Source organism: Charadrius vociferus, unplaced genomic scaffold (assembly GCF_000708025.1).
Source record: "Charadrius vociferus isolate BGI_N301 unplaced genomic scaffold, ASM70802v2 scaffold116, whole genome shotgun sequence".
Classification (NCBI taxonomy): Eukaryota; Metazoa; Chordata; class Aves; order Charadriiformes; family Charadriidae; genus Charadrius; species Charadrius vociferus.
The window spans coordinates 437,662-462,351 of NW_009648954.1; the positions used below are offsets into that span (position 1 = coordinate 437,662).

Here is a 24,690-nt window from a genome sequence, read left to right on the forward strand (position 1 = left end):
ACCTCGATATCTCTCTTGTATTGAGGTGCCCAAAACCGGACACAATACTCGAGGTGTGGCCTCACCAGTGCTGAGTACAAGGGCACAATCACCTCCCTACTTCTGCTGGCCATGCTATTTCTAATACAAGCCAGGATGCCGTTGGCTTTCTTGGCCACCTGGACACACTGCCGGCTCATATTCAGCTGCTTGTCAATTAGAACCCTCAGGTCTCGTGGCTGGAGAGAGGCAGGAAAGGGAGCCAGGCCAGTGCGGGGAGGGAAGGAGACCCTGGAAGGGGTGTCACATGAAAGTTAGCCTGGTCGTGAAATTAATCAACCAGTTGTGCATAGAAATAGGTAAACTAACCTGGAGATTGAAAAGGGTTCTGAATCAAGAAGAGGGGAAGAAGGGGCATGGGGACGGAGGAATCAAAGGCTGGGAGAGGTACGACGGTCAGGAGAGTGACAGGAGTGAAGGGGAGTATAAGCCTGTCTTGCAGGTCACCAGCGACAGAGAAGTCACAGGCTTTGGAGAAAAGGGGTGTCACAGTTGTACGCACCATCTATGTCTGTATCCTGCCTTAGAAAGCTCTGATAATGCAGCTCTGAGGTCATGTGTGCTTGGGAACTTGCAGAACAAGTTTCCACTGAAACTTCCCTTGCGAAACCAAGGGAGGAGATGCCGGGGGCCTGCAATCCCTGTTCCTCATCTGTGTAACCCTAAGCCGGGGAAAACAAAACATCACAAGAGCCTCGGGCAGTGCGAACCCCGCAGCTGCGTCCCAGGCTGTGGGAGATGGGGCAGATCACCCTTCCAGCCCCCACCGCAGCCGGGGGTGGTGTGGGCTGGATGCCGGCCATTGGCACAGGCTCCTCCCAGGGGTCCCGGGTGACGCCCGTGGGTTGCCTTCCAGGCTCCAGGAGGAGGAGCTGTGGATGGCTCCCTGGTGTGTGATTAGCAGGATAATGGAAGAAAAGCAGCCAGCCTGGTGTTTGTGGGATGGAGAAACTAGATCCATAAAACCATCGGGACACTTAACACCTCCCGAATTAGATGCTGAAATGCCTTCTGGGGGCCTGGGGCTAAGTCACCGATAAAGTGAAAGCTTGAGGTTCCAGGCAAATCTCTTCTTTGTAGTGTGCAGATGATCCTGATGCTGTGTGCACTCGCTCAGCTTCCATCCGAGTCCGGGATATGGACAACAGCCTCATTAAAATGAAACATGGAGGAGGAATTTCACTGAATGGACAAGACGTACAGATCCCTTTGCTACAAGGTGTGTTCGTGTGGTCTAACTCTGGCCATCCACTGAAGGGGTCCTGCTTACCAGTGTTTTCTGGCACGCCTTAGCTCAGTTCAGTCAAAAAGTGTTTCCAATACCAAATTCTCACTTGCAGCCTCTTCTAGAAGCTCTGTCATTTCAGCTTCTCTCCATGCAGCTGACACATCTTGGCTCAGCTCCTCTAAAATCAGGAGAATTAAGCTGATCTGGATTTGGGAGACGTGATCTTGAAAACCACTGTTGGTCTATGCTTTTTTAAATTATTGTCATTTTTTATCCAGAAGCTTGAAATCCCTCCAATTACCTTGCAAAATGTCACAGTTAGTGCCTAAGGTTTTGCAGAACGCACATATATCCTCTTCTAGGGCTCCTGAGTGCCTTAAAGCAAAGCCTGTGGACAAGTTCATGCAGATGTAAACTGCTGAGCAGGCACAAAGCTTGGGAAGTGTGAAGTGGGCATTGCTGCCGCTCCTTGCTTTGGCAGACCTGCATGCCCCCTGCTCTGTGGCAGCCACTCTGTTGGCCTCTGCAGTGTGACACAGCATTCCCAGGCAATGAAACACCACATGCTGGCCTGACTGACACTTTATGGTTGTCCTAAGGTGCCCTCCGTATCCAGCGCACTGTGAGGACTTCAGTTCGCCTTACATATGGGGAAGATTTGCAGATTGACTGGGATGGCCATGGTGAACTCCTAGTGAAGGTACTCTTTCTTTCTGTTTTATTTCTGCCTTTTTGCGCCCCTCTCATCCCACCCAAACATGTACAAAGATTTTCTTGTGCAAAGTGAGAAATCGCTTTGTGTTGCATGTTAGAAATTCCGTTCTCTTTTGCTACCCCCGGAGTGATATACAGGTCCTTTTGTACTCCAGAAACAAACATTTTCATCCTACAGCAGCTTGATAGATTTTTTTTTTTCCCTCTCTTCTTTTGTGCAATGACAGCCATTATTGACCATGAATAGTTTTGTGTTTTGTTCAACAGATACCCTCCAAACTGGATTTTTGCTTTCATTTGCTTTGACTGTCCTGTCTAAAGCAATGGATTTGTATTACTTAAAATAAGGGAAGAGTATAGCCCCAGGGATACAGTTACTCATAATTTCCAGGAAAAATCAATTAACTCATAGAAGATATGTTGCATGCTCCTGCTACTGTGAGGGATGCTTAAAGTCATCCTTGATTAGCAATTAGGGTTTGTCTGTGCTGAGACTGCAGCAGAGTGCAGAAATATCCAAACCAGGTTTAAAGGAAATGAGCTGCAAGGGAAGCAGTCTAGCTGCAACAACAGAATGCTTTACATAAACCACTTTTTGTGCGTGTGTGATATAAGCTGCAGAATTATTTGCAGTGCAGAACAGCTTGTGAGGGAAGGGGAGAAGATTATTTACTGTGGAATAGTCTCCTGATAGCAGATAAACCATCACAGCTTCTGCAGCTAAGCCATCTATCACATCTACTTTGCTCATACAAGAGGCTGTTTTCTTTCAAGTGTCGTCCCTGAGGGTGTATTCGCTCCCTCAGGAGCCCGCCTCAGGAGTCTGCCTGTAGTGTTGCTTCCTGGTGTGATGACTTGCAGGCTACGGGTGCTAAGTCAGGGTGGTGTGCTCCCGCATGATGCTGGGCAGCTGTGGACCTGCGTGCTCCTGCCTTGTTTGCATGGACGGGTGCTGAACCACGGCCCTGCTGCCTTTGAGCCCTTTTTGTGGAGGGAACCTGCAGCTGGGCCCTGGTGCAGAGTGGTTTTGCTCACTGAGACGAATTTTGCCAAGAAAGTCAGTTTTCCTGGGGTTTTCTACCGAGCAGTGAGCGCTGCCCTCTTTAAACCATGGCACGGCTTTTGCACTCTCCTCACCTGCCCCAAAATCTGGCTTAAATGTCACATTTGGCACAGTGTAATGGTACATGAAAGTTAGTTCAGAAGTGAGTACAAGAATTGAAAAGACAACAGAGAAGAAAGGTCGGGACTAACTTTAGAAAGCATCCATGGTTTTGTTGTTGTTTTTTCGGTCTAGCCTATATCTCTGTGCTCCAAGAAGTTGGGTTTGGGCTAAGAATAATTTTGTTCGGTCTCTTGGCACATCTCAGAAGTTTTGGCTTTCCTCAGTATTCCAAGTATTTTTCTGCCTGGTCAGAGACCCGTATAGCCTGGCAAATTCTTTCTTACAGTTAGAACAAATCTAATTTTCTGCTCCAGATCCTCTACCCATAAAACCAGTGGAAGTTTCTCCAATCATCTGCATTTATTCATTTCTGCTCTGAGCTCCTTCCCTTGCTGGGTATCTAAAACATCTTTTTAATTGCTTTTGGAGAGTTAATTTATGCTGGATTTGTGGACTGTCCTGTTGCCAAGTATTTCTGACAACTGGGGGAAGTGATACACTTCCATTACCTTGGCCAGACTTCTGGTAAAAATTCTTTTTATGTTCCTCAAGAAGACTCCCCTTTCTGTGACCACTTGAAATTTGTGGTTCAAGCCTCCACTAAAAAATACATCAGAATTTGGATTTGTATGAGTCATTGTCCGTCTGCAGAGTATGTGAAAAAGTAGCTTCCTTGGCCATCAGAATAACAAAGATATGTATTCTCTAATAATCCATGGTTGTTCCTTTTGATGCTCTGTATTTGCTCTCTGACCGCTGTGTTCTAAGGGAGGGTAGTATTAGGTTATATTTTGGAGAATGTTTTAATTTTAATTATACAGAAAACCAATTTTCTTCCAAAATGTGTTTTTCTAGCTTTTTTCATTCTGTTTACCAGTTACTCGTGCCAATTTGACTAAAGTAGCGCTCTACTAAATGCATACAGAGAGCTACTGTAGCATTAAAGCACCGAGTCAGCTCCTGAGGGCAGCTGGTAGTACTTGTGATGTACCAGATCTTTACTTCTAATAAAAACTGGCAGTTCCTACTAGAATAAAATATATTGGTGCCTTTGTGTTGCAGATGTTGTTTAGGCGGTTTCCTCCTATTTACCTCTAAGTTTAGGGTCCCATTTCAGCTGTCCCTTGATTTGCAGCAAGAATAAGGCAGGGTGAAAAGTACATTTGCTCTGTGGGTTGTTTGCAATGCTGCTTTTAGTGCGTCATAAGTTTCTCTAGGCAGGAGGGAGCTCTAATGCAAGGTAATGTAGCTTTAGGCACAGTAGTCTCTTTCTTATTGTATTAATGGTCCTTAATGTTGAGGGAGACAACTCCTCCAACATTGTCTCTGTTTTGTGACAAAACAATCTGTTTATGTTTTCTTTTAAAATGTGAAATGGTTTCAAGTGCCATATCTTTTCCCAAATTACCATCAGAAATATAATCATCTCGCTATGTTAAAACATGCAACCCCTACTGTTGCCCTGTTTGTTTATATGAATGAAAAGGAAAAATAGGGAAAAAAAAAAAAAGATTAAACTGGAGTGCTGATGAAGGCAGAAAAATAAGCCATTTTTCTCCTAGTCACCTTCAGTTACCATCTGAAATTAGCACTGTACTGTGCAAAAATTGTCCTGCTGCTAACTAATAGTAGCATTTTTGTTAGAAGTTTCAAAATGTAGTACAATGAATTTGTGTCTATAGTTTTTTACTATGTATTGGAGAATTTTCTTGATTCTTAAGTTGTGTGTGGTTCATTCTTTAGAAAATCTTGCTGTACAGTGGTGACCTGTTCTGGAGGATGACCAGGCTAATGTTGTCTTCCTTAGCTATCTCCAGTCTATTCCGAAAGGATGTGCGGCCTATGTGGAAATTACAATGGTAACCAAGGGGACGATTTTCTTACACCTTCTGGCATGGTGGAAGCTCTTCTGGAAGATTTTGGAAACTCCTGGAAGCTCAATGCAGACTGCCAAGACTTGTTGAAACAAGACAGTGACCCCTGCAATCTCAATCCCCGTTTAGGTACTGAACAGCAAACTGTGGTCTTTCATTTTACACAACAATAAAAAATAATAATAAAAAAGCCAGTGTTGCTTACATTACCAGTAGGGTGACTGCAGTCATTGTTTAAAAAGAAAAAAAAACAACAAAAACCAACCGAACCCCCCCCCAAAAAATAAACAGGGGAAAAAAAAGAAAATAGATACACTGACTGATGCAGGCTTCCTAAGGAAAATGTAATGTTTTGTGAAGATTGAAAACAAAAATCAGTAATGCTGCTCTTTGGTTTGGACCACAATTGGAGTTAGACCATCACAGCCACAGCACAAACTTGTGTGCTACTGAAACTACTCTTCCAAGTGATAGCAATACTATGTTTATCCTTTGGGTGGACAAAACACCTGTCTCCTTCACTCCTCTGTCCTTACACCTTATACACTGTTCCTGATCCTTTGTCTCCCTTCTTCTACTGCATCCCAACAGACAGCCTTCCTCTTCCCCTCCTTGGCTGCCCTGGTTGGACACGGGGAGAAATTCTCAGCACCATTTTCTTGTTGCAGGTGTTACAGCAGCCTCTGATTTCTGGGAGGAGCAAGCACACATAAAATTTTATGGCTGTAGATCAGAGCAGGCACTGTAGATTCATAAGTGTGGTGCAGCCTAGAAGGTTTAATTTTGCAAATATGAAAAGCAGCAGAAAGCAGAGGCCCTGCAAAAGGAAGCACAGCACCAGAAATAGTGGTAACAGAATATAAACGCATTACTCTTGCTTGATTTGTTTTACTAGTGAAACATTATTCTTTTAGTGGAGCTCATGACCTGTGAGTTATGATGCTATTTATGCCTAATGATCCTATTTTATTCTTCTGTGTGTTTTGTTTTGTTTGTTTGTTTTTTGTTTCTTTGTTGTTTTTTCTTTTTCTTTTTTTTTTTTTAACAAAAGAAAAAGAAAATGCTTACTGTGGCTCTTCTAGCTTTTCTTGAAAGCCACTGATTGATTCAGTGCAAGCATGTAATTTTTCTCTTTTTAGCCAAATATGCTGAGGACTCCTGCTCAATTCTGATGTCTTCTGCATTTGAACCTTGTCACCATGAAGTCAGTCCCACTCCCTATGTGAAGAACTGCCGCTTTGATGTTTGCTCCTGCTCCAATGGCAAGGACTGTCTGTGCTCTGCTATTGCTAATTATGTAGCAGCCTGTGCTAGGAAGAGTGTCCTGGTTCAGTGGAGACGACCTGACTTCTGCCGTAAGTGAAATGCTCCCAAAACCTGCTTATTTTCCTTGTCTTGAAGGAATTTCTTGGCAATGTCAGATGAGAAATCTAGAATGAGATGATTTCTGCAAGGTGCCAAATATTTCTTATGGCAAATGATGAGAGAGTACACCTTTCCTCCACTCTAGCAAGGATGGAAAAACTGTTGACAGAGACTGCTCAGCACTGGGGGAGAGAAGCAGTCATCTGATATACTGCAGCAGAGCTTTTGACTGGATGTCTATTTTCAGCTGTATTTAAGTTTCAGCTACTCACTTGGAAACTTCCTGAATATCCCAGGGTGGGAATCTCCAAGTGATTTGTAGTAATGTATACATTTCTATTTTGGTACCTCCTTCTTTCAAGGCCCAAGCTTCCCAGCTCTTGACCTTGTCAGTGAGTCCTGATTTTAGCCAAAGTTGAGGGTATGGAAGAGGCACAAAGGCAGGTACTTGGCCAAGTGGTATCATAAAATAGAATCATACAAGTATAGACAAACTTATATCAGAAGGGACCTCTGGCAGTCTTCTGGTACAACCCCTGATCATAGAAGGGCTAACTTACAGCAAATTGTCTGGGGTCTTGTCTGGACAAATTTTCAGTATCTCCAAGGACAAAGATTGCACAACCTCTCTGGCATCTCTCTCAACCGTTTGTTTATCACCCTGTCAGTGTGGAGGTCTGAGATCTATGTCAGATCTCATTTCGTGTATACCATTCAGCTAGTCGATGAACATCATTTTTCTAATGACATATGAGCTCCGTTCCTTCTCTTTCTAAATTCTAGTATGATGTGGCAGCTCGTTCAAGATTAGATCCTGAACCTTGATCAACAGGTTGTGGGTGGCACCACTGAGCTAGGCAAACAAGTGTGTTGTCTGAGGCATTTTGTGTAGACGTTTAACTCCTATGAAAGTCAGCAAGTTTTGAATTCCCCTGAGGATTGTTTGCAGGATGCCACCTGTAATAAATGGCAACCCTGGTTCAAAACCTTGCAGTCTAAAAGATGAGTTGTTGTAAGAGGATAGAACGAAAATTCAGACTGCAGGTTTGGGTTACAGAGGGTGCGGTAGCAGAAGGAATAGAATGTCTTTGCATAGATCAGTCCATTGCAAGATTAATAGCAAGACTGCTAAGACGCTGGAGCAGGAGAAGCCAACATCTTTTATTACTTTTCTTTCTCTGTTAGGTCAATGTGGTAGGAAAAAATCCATTGCAATGGAATTTTGATGGAACATGGACATACTTTTCCCCATATTTTGTGAAAATAATGTTTTTCCATTTTCCTGGGCAACTTTGCTAGTAAGGAAAGAAGACAATTGAAAATTTTGGGGAAAAGCATGCATGCTTGGCAGCCTTCCAGATCTGTTCTGCTACTTCTTTCCAAACAGGCGGTGGGAAAAACATGTATAAACTGGGTGTATAGAAACTGGAAGAGAGAGAGAGAAAGAGAGGTCAGTGGCCTTCCACCTCGTAGGGTCTGTACCTGTAAGGTCAGTGACTACAGCTTCTGCAGGCTGGAGAGTATTTACTGTGAATGAGAACAAAACCAGTTTATGTTAAACTGCTGCATGGTTTCATAATATTTTACCTAATTTATGTAAATGTTCAGATAGTGGAACAGTAATATAATAAAAATCCTTTTAAAAATGTGCAGGTCTGGAGGCTGAAAGAAAGAGCAGCGATAATGCACCATCGTTCTTTCTGTAATTGAACAAGTCAATTTTCACAATTAATCTTTAATAGTGCAGAGCTGCTTCCTCCTCTCTGTGCATTACAGAGCACTTTATGCTCTCATAAAGTGATGATTTCCCTGACTGTAGATCCATCAACCCCCATTAAATAATCCTGATGCCCCAGACATCTCCTGTCACATAAAGGAGAACAATCCCTCTTTTAATGGGCTTGAGACGGGAATGTGCAGGTTGCATAATTTGCACTGATGGCCTAGCGTGCTGAACATGTGCTTCGCTCCTGCCTTGGTCAACAGAGATTCAGTTGCTTGGGAAATGACTTGACAGAACCGGTTTGCTTGATTTGAAGTGGATGAGTAGAGGGAAGTAAGTCATTAGTGTAGCACAGCATTTCTGCGGCGTGCCAAGCTAACAAGCGCATTCATCTCCCACGTCTTCGAAACTATTTTAGTTGAAGTTTGATTGTTTAAGAGCTGACTCCTACCCTTGCAGCCCACTGTGAATAAGCAACACAGTCAATCCCTTCATGCTGCATGGAAGGAGCAGATAAGCCATATTGTGGGCTATCTCGTGTGTGTGTGTGAAAAAAACTAACTGGATGGCCAGGCCCAAAGAGTAGTGGTGAATGGACTTAAATCCAGTTGGTGGCCAGTGACCAGTGGTGTTCTCCAGGGCTCAGTATTGAGTATTCTGTTTAATATCTTTATCAACAGTCTGGATGGGGGGATCGAGTGCACCCTCAGTAAGTTTGCAGACAACACCGAGTTGGGTGCAAGTGTTGATCTGCTTGAGGGTAGAAAAGGTCTACAGAGGGATCCAGACAGGCTGGATTGATGGGGTGAGGCCAATTTTATGAGGTTGAACAAGGCCAAATGCCGGGTCCTGCTCTTGGGTCACAACAACCCCATGCAGCGCTACAGGCTTGGGGAAGAGTGGCTGGAAAGCTGCCTGGTGGAAAAGGACCCGGGGTTGTTCACTGAATTTCTTCACTGAAAGGGTTGTCAAGCATTAGAACAGGCTGCCCAGGGATGTAGTTGAGTCACCATCCCTGGAGGTACCTAAAAGACGTGTAGATGTGACACTTATGATCATGGTTTAGTAGTGGACTTGGCAGCGTTAGTTTAATGGTTGGACTCATGATCTTAAAGGTCTTCTCCAACCTAAATGATTCTATGTCTCATGTATGTATTGTTTTGTGGCAAAGGGGAATCACTCAACAGGTCCCTAGATCTTTCTTCAGGTTTTAGGACCTGTTGATAATTCCACTATTTTCCTTAATGTGGCGTGAGGGGTTGTTTATTGTCTTTCCATATCTTCTGCAAGAGGATTTGTATGGGATAGATCCAGGAGTGCTGGAGCAGGGAGTAGGGAATTAAGGGCAGTCCCTGAGCAGCATCTGAGGATGGCTACATTGCATGGTGGGGCTCAGCAGGCCAGCTGGTGTTGGTGAAGTAGCTGTGTTAAATCTAGTCCTGACAGGGCACAACATTGCCTAGAGCCTCTGACCTAGATATGATTATGTTTTCACCTTGTGCTACCTAAGAAACTGGTCAGGATTTATGTCTCTCTCACTCTGTGTTGAAAACCCACACGTAAGAAGCTGGATGAACTATCTGATGGATACACACTTCTCCAATGCTTTCTCACTCTCTTCAATCTTATCCCTGGGACAGGCTGAGCTTTAGAGCACAGCATTGAGCTGTTTCAGTTTTATAACAGGCATCTGTAGAGACTAGATGCACCTCGCCTTTTCCTCTCATTTTCCTGGCAATAATGGGATGTTGTTGTCGTGTCTTTTGTTTTTTGGGTTTTTTTGGTGTTTTTGTTTTTTTTTTCAGTGACAGTGTATTACAAAGTGTACAGACAAAAGCCCCCTCCCAGGTCAGTTGTCTTGCCTTTTTGCTGTTAAAAACAGGTGTTGCTGAGAAATAATGAAACAGTGGATTAGGACTTGGAGTATGAACATGGCATTGGGTAGCATAACTGGAAAAACGAGGGATGTTTCTAAAATCTTAGGAAGTGCATGGGCAGGGAAGATGAGTTACAAAGCTTTATCTAAAAAAAAGATCCACTGCAAAACTTGTCCCTGTGGGCAGGGAGTGTTACGACTGACTAGAAAGTAGGGCAGGATGCTGGGCTCAGTGATCTTATCCTTGTTGAATCTTGAAACTCTAGTAAACTGGTGTACCTGCCTGAAATGTGCCTAGCCAGTTCCCCGTTTTCAGAGGTTCCTGTGTAGCAAATCGTAGTTTTGGTTGAAGCTTATAGTTGTCCTGCTTGCACAAAATTTCAGTGAGGAAAGTTTTTTTGTTTGTTTGTTTTTGTTTTTGTTTTTTTTTTTAAAAAAAAAAAGCAACTGATCCTCAGCCCTGGACTGTGCCTGTTCAGTATTTGATTTACTGCAAAGATCATGTTTATGTAAATTAGAAGCACTGTTCTGTGAATAGCTGCCAAAGACTTCTGTAACTGTGAGTGAATCTGTCATCTATTTATTTCTGAGTTAGGAGGTATTTACTTTGCCTACTGTGTTGATGAGCACACACAAGTTTCTTGGGCTGTGTTGTGAAAGTTATATTAAATAGCTTGGGCAAAAGTCCCAAACTTGGGAGATCTTTGCTCTGAAGAAGGCTTCAAGTCACCTTAGATACCTCTGGGCTTGATCCTCGAGTTAAGGGCTTATGCTCCCGAGTATGGGGCTTCAGGTGCCTCAACTGAAGTCTGGGAGATGTTGGTGCAACCATACCTCTTTTCAGTAAGTAGAAGTAATTCTTCATTTCAGAAGAATTTTCTGTAGGTAAGCATTAGACATTAGTTAGCGTGGAGGACTTGCATTGTTAGCCTCAGTGTTAGTTCAGCCCTGCTAGCAGCTGGGTGAGGCTTCAGGGCTGTAGCCTTGCGATAGTTTTTCTTTTACTGTCGTTGCTGCTACAGTTCCCAGGGGTGTGTGCTCACAGAAGAGATGGTTGGGATTATTAGATTATTCTGCAGGGATGGGAAGAGGAAGAGCTTTCTCTGTAACCCGTTGATTTTGGTTTTAGCACAGTGCACACGTGCCAACTTTTATTCGCAGCTGCTTCCTTCACTCTGCTGAACATCCTACCTCATCACCTTATAACCCTGGCCGTTTGCTTTGGAAGGTTGCTACAAACGACAGGTTTTATAAGCTCTGGTTAATAAGAGGCCTGTTAAAAGCCCTTGATAATAGTAACTTGTTTGCTAATCTTCTGAAATGTGTTGTCACGGCTGCCCCCTAGTGCCGACGGGGATGTATGCCGAGGAGGTTGCCTCGAAATCAGGTTGTAGAACGAAGCGAAGGTTTTATAAACAAAGAAGCCAAAATGGTTCCAAAGGCCATAATTAAGTCTCCATAAAAACGGATTCATCATGAAAAATCGGTAGTACCTAAGGTTTGGCTCCACAATCACTAAATAACTTCATTATTTGCACCTGTTTCCACAGAAATCACTGAGAGCTGCTGGGATGTGAGGCTTTAAACTGTTGTAGCACTGCTTACGAAGGCAGAAACTTACATTTCTACTTATTTTGACCAAATTGTCCCTAGCCATGTTGCAAAGGAAGAGAAGTGTGAATGTGTACGTGACACTTGTAATGCTCCTAACTTGTAGATCCAAGTAATAACAGAGGCTGGGCACAGCCTGTATTTTTCGTTCTGGATGAAATTTTGTGGGTGGGTTTCCGTTAAAGGGGTTACAATCCAATCCTGATGCTTATTGGAAACTGCACGTAGTAAGGGTTTTGCTTGTATGTGTATAAGCAGTGCCCTAGGCTTCACTGGTGCTGCAGAGTTAAGGAGAGACAGTGTAGACAGGCCTCTGTCAATGAGTAAATACATTTTAATCCCCAGCATCCCAGTCTGGTTTAGGCAGCTTTTCTTTTAGTTGGCTTTGGATCAAATGGCAGTCTCCCTGATGTTCACATCATTCAACAGCAATGACCTGTCCTGAAGGCCAAGTGTACCAGCAGTGTGGGATGCCATGCAACCAGACCTGCAGATCTCTGTCCTACCCGGATGAGGACTGTGATGAACTCTGCGTGGAAGGATGCTACTGTCCCCCCGGGCACTACTTGGATGAGCGTGAGGCATGCGTGCCAAAGTCCCACTGCTCTTGTTACTATGACGGTGAGATCTTCCAGCCAGAGGACGTCTTTTCAGATCATTACACCATGTGGTAAGTGCAGTCAGTGTTCGTAACTCATCCCTACATGCTGTGACTCATAAATTTTTGGATAGCCCGAGTGGTTAGCTGGTTTGGTTTCTCAGTTCTTTTACCTCCGCTGAAACTAGTTTAAAAGAGGGCAAGATTTTGCCTCCAACAAACAAAATGGTGAATTTTGCTATTGCATCTCTATCCATAAAATTTTAAATGCTATCTTATTCAGAAGAAAGGGCTAAGCCCTGTTCCATGAACAGTTCCTGGCAGTTTGAAATGGAGCTTAATTACCGACAATAGCTACTTTGAAGGCTTTTAAAATGTCACTTTAATGTACTGCGTTACATTTCTTAAAGATTAAAACCCAATTACCTCTATCAAAGATACAAATATTACAAAGCATTTCTAATTGTTAGATTGAGTAGCGGTACACTGAAAGTAGGAATGTAATTGCTGGGTGTCTCCTGGCAAGCCCAGCTTTGGAAACAGTGTCTACTCCTTTTCTCCTCCACCACAGAAGTCATAAGTTGCAGGCATGAAGTGGTCCCTTACCTCTCTCCACAGCAGACCTGACTATTAATTTGCTCAGCTTTATGCCTGCGCTTGGATTCAGTGGGACACGGCTAGCATACAGCTGGTTTGCCATGCTAGTATATCACTGCAACTATCTTCAGGAAGGTTTGTCTTTAAGGTTGATGAGCACATTGAACAGAGAGCAACGGATCAGCCCCAGTGAGAGGTGTAATTTTGGTACTCTGACAAGTTCCCTGTGGGCCTGTCTGAAAACAACAGCGTGAGTGAAAGCTAAATGTCACTTTGTTAAATATAAGCTCTACTTGTTTTTCTTAGCTATTGTGAAAATGGTTTCATGCACTGCAGTACAAACAGAGTTCCTGGTGCCTTCCTACCAGATGTTTTCGCTGATGAGAGACCATCTGCCAGAAGTTAGTATGCTTTAAGAAATTAACGTTTTTTTCTTTTTTTTTTTTCCTTTTCTTTTTTTCGTCTTCAATCTCTTGGTAATCTAGACTAGGGAAGAAGTACCAGAGGTTGCAGTGGCTGGTGATGTTGGGAGTCTTTTTCTAAATCTTTTTTTGTTACAGTATAGAAACAAAATGTTTGCATGGGAGGATGCATTGTGTCCCACCTCTCAAAATTATAGTTAGCCACTGCAGTCTCTCTTTAGTTGAAGAGGTTAAGGGGTCCGTTGGCAGGGATCTGAGGCCCTCAGTTGCTATTTGAGGATCACACGACTTCAGTTAACTAGCCAGCTTTATACCTCTTGCTTCTTACTAGCAGGTTGCAAGTTCCGGTGCAGACAAAGCTTTTTGTGGCTTGAAGGTTAGAGTGCTGCCAGGCACCGAGTGTGCCCTCCAGCCACCAGGCATCCCACTGTAAAGCCTCCCAGAGACTGACAACTGCCTTGCAGAGCTAGGCCCTGCATTGGAGAACAGGATATTAGTGTTCTGGGATTTTTTGAGATTCCCGACTGATATATGGATGGAGCTTATGGGATTGCATTGGAAGAGGGGGTCTTGGTAGACCACCAGTAACAGTGTCACTGGTTGGCCCCCACTGTCCTTCAGGTGAAGTCTTTTAGGTGTATATTTCACCAAACTCTTGCTATAATGTTATTAAGACATATTTTTCCTGATATTAGTGTGCTAAGACTTACGAAACCTCAGAGAGACATATTTCTAGCATCGCTTAAAATAATAACCTGGAGTTTCTTGGGAAATTCTGACCTTCTTTCAGAACCTGAGTTCTCAAAGAGTTTGAAACCTTTCTATTTAAGTTAAGGGCATTGTTATTGACAGTCACCCATGTAGTTATATTCCGTGTTGGAAGTGAGTCTAAGCACAATAATATATGATGCTGTTGCTTCTCAGAACATGGATTTTTTGCTGACATTAGTAGTGTACACTGCCTACAGCTTGAAATCTGTTTCACACTAAAGTGTGCTCATATTACAATCTGGAACTGAACCCTTGTGCAGCTCCTTTTGCTTCTGTATTAGAATACATGCTTTTATCATAACCTAACTGAGGTCACTTCACTGGGGAGTGGGGACTGTTACCTTTACAATGTCATGCATAGTGTGGTGGCATTGCTCCGTTCTATATCCTAAAGTAGTTTTCTAATAAAAATGTCAATCCATCCTTTAGAAAAATACTGTGCTAACAATATTTGAGTTCTATTTGCAATTTTTCTACACTTATTTTTTAAAGTAAAAAGGAGCTTGACATGCAGATCCCCCATGGAAAGGTTTGTCTGTCCTGCAAACAACCCAAGAGCTGAAGGGTTGGAGTGTGCCAAGACTTGCCAGAATTATGACTTGGAATGCATCAGCCATGGCTGCATATCTGGATGCCTCTGTCCAAAAGGGATGGTAAGCAGGCTCCTCTTTTTTTTCTTGCCTTCATTTTTTCCTACCAGCAGTCTTCTTGCAGCTTGGGAATACATGATTGTGAAGTATTGACTCTGCCAAATTGTGGCTGGTTTAAAATATGTATAGTAGTATATCTGCATAGAAGATGAAGTTAAGCTTGTAATAATTGATAATCAAAAAGCCAAACCCCACTTTTTTTTTTTTAAGACTTATGTCTTCCTTCAGTTCTCCTCCCAATCTCCTCCTCAGTCTTGCTGAACTTCCCTAGCCAGAGAGACAGAAGTGCACAGGTCCCTATACCCCAAATACCCACCCCACATCCAGCCAAACCCTCCTGCTGATGCTTGTTGCCTGCTTGTCAAGTCTCCATCTCTGCTGCTGCCTTCCTATGCGTTGTACCAAATTGAGAGTTCCCTGTGAGATGGAATGTGGGACATGAAGCTTGCTAAGATGGTGCCAGAGGGTGTCCTGGTGTTGCAGATGGTGTGCTGAGCGTGCTTTTTTCACTGGTAAAATGCTTTCTGGAGTCCAGGGTTACGTTCCCCTGCAACCCTCAAATTTAATCATTAGTTTAGTCATTTTTAAATAGAGCAAATAGTTATTTGCTAAGCCAGTGACTGTGAACTCAGTATCAATTTAGACCCCTGATAAAAAGCAGATGGAGTAGAATAGACAGCAGATTGCTGCTGCTGTTCTCTGAGCAAGAGAAAAAAGCATCACTGTTCAGTGCTGTGCAATACTCTCTGGGCAGGCAAAGAGTTGTGCACAGGACCTCACTGAGGATATAGTCCCAGGCATCACATGAATAGGATAGAGGTGAAGCACATGGTATACTTTATGAAGTTGAGTAAATGGCACTTCTGAATTATCTGTCCCACAAAACTGCTGGGATTAAAAAGTTTGTAAGTTCAATACATGAAATGCAGCTGAAAATACCCGATGGATGCTGGAAAAAGAGTTGAGGCTGAGCCTTTATTTTGTTTAAGGGCTAAAATACTCTACAATTGTGAGACTTTATTTGATACCTGTGGTACTTAGAGATGTGCTGGTCCAGTTTTCTGTCTCAGAGGGGCATATAGCAAAGCAAGATGTTTTCAAATGCTGCAGCCCAGGAAGTCTAGAAATGCAAAAGATAACTTTTATTTTTTTATGCTTTTATACCTACTCAAGGTTCAGGCTCAGGTTAATATGCACTGGACATTGACTGTTAGCAAATTAAGGCGTGGGTTATTACTTCTAGGGTTGAGATGCATGTTTATGTTTAGGCTTCAGCTGTAATGAATTGACTTCATCCACTATTGTAAATTCCATTTTAAACAGCAATTAACTTTCCCTGGAAACATGTATTTTTATAAAGATGTGTTGGTTTTTTCTGCTTCTATATGAATAAGGGTGTGTTTTCCCCTCAAAATTCTTTCCGTTGTCTTACTAGAAACAAACAAAAAAGAATTCCTATAACACAGTCATTTCTAGCATTAATATTCATATATTTTAACTTTGCTACCTTATTTTGCTGATCAACACACATTTATGTGAATAGATGATACTGCAGAATAAAATGCCAGCTGCAGACAAAATCTCAGGCTTGTGAAGTACCTTGTAAGTCCAAAGTGAAAAATACAGAACATCAAATGAAGGCGTTCATATCAATATTGAGTAAATTTTCACCACAATTTTAAAACAAGTGTTGCTTCTTTTCACATTTTGTTTTTTAAATGTCTTTCCTTTTAGAGAAGAATATTCCCAAATACTAGTGTGATAAGTAAACTTACAAACATTTTTGTACTTGTAAAGCTGCAATACATCTTCCTCTATATATAGGAATCAGACGTCTTTGATTTGGTGAAGGGGCTTGAGATTTGGTTTCATTTCCAGGATATGGTAATAGTACACTTTAGTGATAAGCATGGAAAACAAATAATGATAACTACTCAACAGGGGGGAAAAAAAAGAAAAAAAAAAAAAAAAGAGTTCCCCCCCCAACAACTTCCTAGTAATTAACCTTCATATTTAGTACAGAATTTCATATTCCTTTCCAGTAGGTTGGAACTATCATTCAAACAGTTGTTTCATAGAATTTTTGCCAGGAGGAACAGTCCTTGGCATTCTGGAATTGGAAACTCTGGCTGACTCTGCAGCAATTTGAAACATGCTACTGAATTCAACAAGATGGTTTGACAGAGTTGGGATAGAAGAATCGGGCCCAGTATTTTTTTAAAAGAACTAGTAAAATAAGGTCTTTGTCCGCTAGATGACAGTATGGTTCAATCTTCCAGTAAACTCAGTCTATAGTTGCTTGTTCTTACTGGCTTCCAGTCTGGCAGGCAATAAAAATCGTGAGATTCGCGTTTCGCAAAGCCACGATGGGAGAAGCCAGTATATAGGTGATTTTGCTGTAACCACGGCCATGCAAAGGCAGGATCAAGCTCAGTGTTTTCATTACGTTGGTGCCCTTGGCCACGTGTTAGGCTCCTGGCGTGTGGCTCCATGGGATCTGCCAGCTTGTTGCCAAAGAGCAGTTTCTTCCTCATCTCCAATAGGTACCTAACCAGGATGGTTTGGGGGAGGCTTTTTCCTTATTTCTGCATTCTGCAGTGAGCCTTTGTGCTCCCAGTGTTATTTACCAAAGATGGAAGGATATGGGGTGGTGACTGGCTTCTCTTCCATCTTGCCTCTCTCTACCTTAAAGACTCTGGGCGTACTGGAGGAAAGTGCTGCAAAGTCATGAAGTCTGTGTTTTCCAGACTTGTACCAACAGAGCTGAGCAATAAAGGGACCGGAAAAAGATATTACTATTTATTTTACCAGTCAGTCTCCCTTGTTGGTGTTCTGTAATCCTGTTTAATTTACAAGCACTCATGGAGGTGAGCTACTGTTTGTAGGAATATCTGTGAGAAGTAACAGATTACTGAACATTTGTGGCAATAAACATTTGCGCGTATCGTCATTCTGGAAGAACTTGTGCCGTTTTACTGAAGATTATTTTTTTTCTTTTGCAGTACAGTAGCATATAAAAATTTATGAATGGTCATGGATAACTTATTAGCAAAAAAACCTGACCTTCCTGCTTCTCTGAAGTGGTTCATACCATCAAGAAAAAACAATCAAAGATACCTAGTTTACATAAACAACTCTCTGGTATAATTTGCAATTATATACACTTAATATGGAATTAAGTGCAAAGTTATTCCTGTGTGTACAAAGAGATGTTACAGATCAGTTAGCTGAGTTACCAGTTGTAAACGGAGCAATGCATAGTCTGAAATCTGTATGCACAAATTGCCTGCCAATTTTGAATTATGTATCTGAAAAATAATTTCAAAAATATCAAAGATTGTTCATGAACATGATGCTGCAGTTGGCTAGATTTGAATTGGAAAATTTGCTGGGGTGAGAAAGTGACAATCAATCAATTGATTATTTCCCCAATCAGAAAATGCAGATGAAAGCTAATTTATTTCAACTGAAAAATAGGTTTTCCAGCTCATCTTGACTTAATATTTTACAGTGTTTTGATTTCTTGAAAATAAAAATATTCACTATGTCATGAAAAGTAATTCTTCTTTTTCTGTCTTTGATCGTCTGGAGGGTGGGAAATTCTCCATACTTGTCACCCTTTTGCAGAGCAGAAAAGATAAATCATAACATATGTGCAGAAGTGTGGGGAAAAATATGCTTTCTCAGATTAGTTTACTGCACTCCAGCTTTTTCCCATTGGAAAATATTAATAAATATACAAATGGAGTGTTAACCACCTTTCTGGGGAAAAAGAGGAGCAGAACAATCAGAAAGCACAAAATCCAGACACTCCAAAACTAGAAAATTAATTTCTTTCAATTTCCAGCAACTGAAGCAAAATTAATGTTTAAAACTGAAATGAAACCTTTTATTTTATTGTGGCTGCTGAAATAAAACTATTTATAAATCTATGATATGTTAGTAGAAAAAGGGAAAAAATAAAACCGTAAATATATTAATTGGAAAAGTTCTAAAGGGTTTTTTTCTTCCAGACTGTTTTCAACAGAAACTTAATAGAGTGCTGTTTTGTTTTTCCTGCTAGCTCTGTTGTGTATTCTTCAGTGTAGGCTTATCCTATGACAGAGTCTTCACAAGGAGATGGGTACCAGCTTTTTGGTATCTGCATCTGCCTGAGGATAATGCTTCATAAAACAAACATAAGAAGCATACAGCTGCCATAGGAAAGAAAAGTCAGGTGTAAAACCGCACATGTTGAGTGGTCTGTCCTAACACGTTTTTGACTTGTCTTTGCATAGAAATGGTGACAGGCTGTTTTAGTTGAAACGTATCAGCTATTGGGTTCTAATCTGACCCGCTTCCTTTACTTAATCACTTACCTCTTTATACCTTTGGTTGAGTTTCTGCTGAAGCCCTCAGGTGTCTCGGGAGAAACAGAGTGAAATCCTGAGCTTCCCTTGACAGCGAGATACTCATCAAAATTGTGTTGAGCAAAAGATTAAAATTCAGCCTGATCATGGCAGAGTTTAGGGGAGAAAAATCTTAAAGGTTCTGAAATCTGTAATATTGTCCTTCCTTTTGCAAGATTTGCCAAGGCTTAACAATTAATAAGACAGAGCAAGGAAATGGACATTTCTGTTGGATCCCCAAGTTTGGGCGGGGCGAGGGATCATCAGCAAGTCAACCACTTATAATCCCATGGACGCACTCTCAGGAGTATCATGGCAAGGGTGTGAGATGGTGCAAACAGCAGCTGTTCTCATTACAAGCCTGTGTCTTGCCTTGTGGTTGCCTCCCCAGCACACATACCTTCCGTCACCTCAGGCACTCAGGACTCTTAGATCTTCTGTATTCAATGCTATCTATGGATGCATTGAGAGGCTTCCACAGAAAGTCCAGCTGTTTGTGAATAATGCCCCTGGCCAAGCAGTACCACATGATATCGTGTTCAACAGACTTGTAACGCAGCATGGCATCAGGCTGCCAGATATACCAGCTTTTGGATGTGGTGTCAATATGACCAGTAGATTCTGTGTTACTGTTAGCAAAATCATAATCCATTGAGTTTTGCAGCATTTAGTCTTAATTATTCTTCTGGTCAAAGTCCACTTTGGGTATTTATGTCCAGTTTTCTAAATCCCACCCACCTACTCTGCAGGGTTCAGACAAGGTAGTCTTCCCTCTTTGTCAGTGGATTAACAGTTGCTGCACTGCAGCTTCATGGTGGCCAGACATTTGTGATGGAAATACTAATATCAGCCTATTAAGTTTTTAGAGTTGGTGATAGGCCGTGACTAGCTTCATGTCAATGTGTGAGGGAGAAAGCAGAAGAAGTCCTAATCCTTCTTTTACTAACCACATCCCTAATCCTGAATTTTGTATCCAGAGGCTAACCCTCAAGTCTATTGTGACCTGTGTTGCTGAACACTGTGGAAAAATTCAGAAATGTAGCCATGAGAGTGAAGTCATATATTGTTTTTTTTCCTGAGTGCCACCAGGAAGGAAGGAAGGAAAGAATTAAACACCCTGGGAAACTCTGGCCTGTTTTCTCCCTATTCTTTGTGGAGGTTAAGTCCAAGGCAGAGCCCCAGCTCTATCATCTAGAAAAGCATTTCTGTTTCCATCTTGCTTCTATTGGAGTGAGTTTATTTGGCATAATACAGCTCTCCATAAGCCACAGAGCATGTGGAGCTGCATATGAATGAAGAGTGTCTGGGCTGTGAAATCCTTTTTATTAGTAGTTCCCTGTGGCAGTTCTAGGCCCCCATAGGAAAAGGTAGAGCTGTTCTACTTTATTAACCTGGCATTCAGACTACATTGATCTCATTGGCCCGTATTTAATGGTAAAAAAGAAACTATTTTAATGATTTTGCAGAAAGGGTTTGAAGTGGGAAAGTGATATTTTGTGAGTTTTGAATGAGAGGGACGGGAAGTGCTCTCCATTTCAGTATTCCATAAAGCAAGAGCCAAACCTACCCCTGGCTTTGCAAAATCATGTCCAAGTGAAAAACAGCATAGCCAGCCTTGGTTTTGTTTGATTCTTTAAAACTTGCTGTCTTCAAAATGGAAACGGAGTAATCACAGAAAAAATAGAGAAAAGGAAGGAAAAAATGTCTAAAGGCATTACCTGGTGGTTGTTTGGTTTTGGTTTTTGTTTTTGTTTTTTTTACAAGGGACAAATGGTTTGTTGTTGTACAAAGAGAAACTAAGATCAGTAGGCTAAAACTGAAAAATTAAAAATCGTAGACAGAACATAATGTCCTATTCACCAGTAACACAGCCTGTGACAGTAGAAAAATGTCTCCAGTGGACTGATATTTATCCTGCCTTATAGGGAATAAGTAGGCATTTGAAAGAAAATGAGTGACTACTGCAATTCTCAGAGGCGAGCTGACAGGGGAGTGAGCTTTTCTGGGGGCGTGTTGTCTGTGATGACCAAATCTTCATTTGCACTTGAGCTTTTCTGGTACCATGGCACCTCGTCTCCTCCTCAGCAGTCATCTTTCAGTTTTCAGCCCAGCTGAGCTCTGCATCAGGCTGCTTTTCTGGTAGGCTATCCTTCCGTTTGTGTGTGAGAAGCATGTGCTGTTCACCTGCTCTCCATATTCAGGTTAGCCTATTTTATCGTCACTGCATACTGGTTTTGGTCAAATTAGACTTTCTCATCGTGACATTCTTCTATAATCTAATTTATTCTCCCACAAGCTTAAATTGGTGTTCAGCCCCTGAAACAAGACTGATGTATGTACCTGTAGCTCTATTTATGTTAATGGAAAAAAATATTAGCAATGCTGTACCTTTCTTACTTTATATTGTCTTGAACCATTTTCTCTATCCTTTCCTTTATTCTTTATCCACATATCCTTGTGCTTAGTCCTCTGTGCCCTGGCACATACCAACAGGCCTCCATGCTGACAAATTGTGTGTTTTGCTTAGGTGCGACATGAAAACAAGTGTGTTGCTCCTGAAAGATGCCCATGTTTTCACAATGGAAGAGAATATGCCAAGGGAGAGACAGTGACTAATGACTGCAACACCTGGTGAGCCACTGGAAATGCATTTTTCTGTTTCTCTCTAGGGCACCTAACATGTTTCTAGTATTTTTTTTTCTAAAAAAAAAATATTTTTGTTTCTAAATTTTTTTTTTTAACAGATCTATTTAATGGAGAAGTCAAGTTTTGCAGTGTAATAACGTACATATTGTACAGACCAGAATATTCCCTTCACATGTTGCATAAAGACCAGTGCAATATCTGGCAAACTGTACCTGGTACCTTACAGATAGGCAGTCTACATGTCTGTGCAGGTCCTCTGTAGCCGCTAACTAGTGGATTTGCTCCTTGATCTTGCAACAGAAGGTAACAATATAGGAGCTCCTCTGGGCTGGGAGGACGGAGCCTGCCCTTTGTTGCTAAGCTCTGCTGTCATGCTTCCCTTTTCTGCCATCTGGGGCCCTTCAAATCAGTCTTTTTCAGCCAGAAGCATGCATCAGCAGAAGGGGTGTGATATGCCAGCTGTAATGTGACAGGAACTCTTCAGGAATGTGTTAAAGAATCAGGCAGAAAAAGAGTTGACCTCTTGTATCTCAAACGAATGCTCAGTCCATTGATATCTTAAAAAAAAAAAGAAAAAGAAAAAGGAGAGAGAGAGAGAGAGAGAAAAGATGAGAGCTGATGATATCTTAGAATAAAAGAGTAAGTGCTCTCTGTCTTTCACCTGCATCCCTATCTATCCTGTTTTGTTCTTGAAAAAGAATGTGTATGTTCAAAAGAAAGTGCTGGGCTGTGATATTTGCATGGAGGGAAACCCTTGGCACAGCCTTGTTAAGGTATAGGGTATTTGCCTGCTGGACAATTCTTGGCTTCTACCTGCAGATGCTTGATGCATTGGAGGTGCTTTGCTCTCCACGCGTGCTTGGAGAGGGAACGGTGGCCATTTTTGCAGAGCTCCAAGAGTCCAAGGTGTAGGACATCCAGCCACCAGCAGTGTGGAAACTGTTGCCTTTGAACTTAGACTTCAGGATCTCTTGTACATTTTACCCAAAATGTCCCTGCCCAGCTCTGTGACACCCCCAGAAGCAGCGTTTCTGTTATCTTCTGTGTGTCTGGGTGGAGTTGGATTGGAGAATCAGCACCTTTAAGGAGACGTACAGTTTGGTTTTTTGTTTTGTGTATAGATCTTTGAGCAACAGTGATTTCAAGTGTTGTATTTTTAAACTGGTGGGACTGCTCCTGACTGGTTTAAGTTAGTTTTGGATATAAGGTTTTATGGTTTTATATGGAAACATTGACTTTCTGATGTTTTGTTTCATTTTTTTCCTTTGCAGCTACATATTACATTGTGAATCATGTACGCTAAATAGACCTGGGGAAAAGTAGGTTTGAAGGGAGGAAGCCAGAGGAGAAGTTTATATTTTTATATAGATATATATATACTGTAACTTGCTTACATTGCATCTAGGTAAAAGTGACTCAGCTGAAAAACAGACACAATGAAAATTTTGTTGAAACAAGAACAGTAAGGTGTAAAACTGCTAGGAGTTGTGAAATTTGCAAGATTCTTCAAAAAATCATGCACAATCTTTTTATTTTCAGTCAATCTTTTAATCTTCAGTCTTAAAATAGTCATAACCATGTTGCTTCATTTGTGTAACTGTCATTTTGTTTCTGGCAATGCCATTGTAAGTGACATTTCCTCTAGCACGTAGAATTTTCTTCAATATCAGGGTCAAGAAAACGTTAGAAATGACGCTTTTTCTCATTGATAAAAAGTTCTTCCTCTCATTTTAGGTATTTTTCTTGAATGTGAAAGTAAAATTGGAAATAAGGTCCATTCAAATATGTCACGAGCTTTTTTGAGCTATGTGGCTTTGAAAAGCTTCATGATAGTTCTCAGCGAATATCAAGTCAAATGTCATTTAGAAAGTGATATAGGGAATTATTATTGCTTTGAGAATTAATAAGAATTGAGAGTCTGCATTTTGGAGGTCAGATCTTCCTTTCCTTTTGTTTTTGCTTTTTGTACTGCTGTTGCAGGAGTTCTCATTCTCACTTGTTCTTAGCCAGATGTGAACACCTGCAAACGCAATATATGAGCCAGAGGTGTCAGATTTGGCTTTTATATTCAACTTGACATATGGGAGACCCTAATTCATGAACAACGGAATGTCTCCAAGTCTAAGCTAGTGGCAAAACTTTTGTTATGCTATGTATTGGGAATTCATTGTAGAGCTCAGTGAAAATTTTGGAATAACGTTTATGAAGCTGTACACAGCAGAAATTTGCTATTCTGAATTTTGCTACACCACATACTTTGTAATCTATCCGTACACATATATACAAAATCGTGGTCTTGCTCTACCTATTAGTAGAGATTTAATAGCACAGGGTGCAATAGGTTTCATGTTACAGATATTTTTATTTGAAGAAAATGTATTACACAATATTTATTATACTGGGAATTGTTATCAAGATTAAACAATGCTTATGCTTGGGTTAAGGCATTACTAGAGAACTTGATTCAGAACCTGTTTTTTCTTTGGCTAGCAATTTGATCTTGGGAAAGTACTTCAGGTTTTTTATCCCTGAGTTTTTACATCTGTAAAGCAGGGATAGAATTCCTCTTTCTCTGCCTTTATAGAGCTTGATTAGAAAATCCCTGGGACAGTGATGGTGTCCATCTGCATTCATGTAGCATTTAGTAGATGAATGTTTCTCCAACCTCAAGCAACCTATTGCTTATTAATTATCAAATTGTTATTATTATTAGATTAGATTATTAGATAAGATGTCAGATGCTATTCTAACTCCCCAAAATTAATAACAAACAAAAGAATGAGCAGATCTTATGCTTCACTGACCTCTGTTTTTTATTTTGGTTGCTCAGTCTCTTGCTAGTTAGCGAATTAATTTATTTCACTGATCAAAAGTCCGTGGATGCCAAGGGTAAGATCCCCTTCATACCTTCCAAGAACAAGCTTCTGTAGCAAGGCTTGTGATTCTCCAGGATACCTCTGGAAAAGGGCAAGAGGACTGGGTGGATCCTCTGAAGTCTCTTCTTGTCCTTATTTCTCAGTTTC

At 41.4% G+C, this 24,690-nt stretch overlaps 1 protein-coding gene across 1 annotated transcript in view; it reads left to right on the forward strand.

Moving 5' to 3' along the window:
- VWF (von Willebrand factor) overlaps positions 1–24,690 on the forward strand; it is a 145,950-nt gene that overhangs the window by 35,624 nt on the left and 85,636 nt on the right. The window contains exons 12-19 of the mRNA XM_009887451.1: positions 1,120–1,258; positions 1,867–1,967; positions 4,954–5,149; positions 6,160–6,375; positions 12,025–12,265; positions 13,097–13,191; positions 14,476–14,636; positions 21,549–21,652. Coding sequence (XP_009885753.1) covers positions 1,120–1,258; positions 1,867–1,967; positions 4,954–5,149; positions 6,160–6,375; positions 12,025–12,265; positions 13,097–13,191; positions 14,476–14,636; positions 21,549–21,652 — 1,253 coding nt within the window. The remainder of the gene's footprint in view (positions 1–1,119; positions 1,259–1,866; positions 1,968–4,953; positions 5,150–6,159; positions 6,376–12,024; positions 12,266–13,096; positions 13,192–14,475; positions 14,637–21,548; positions 21,653–24,690) is intronic.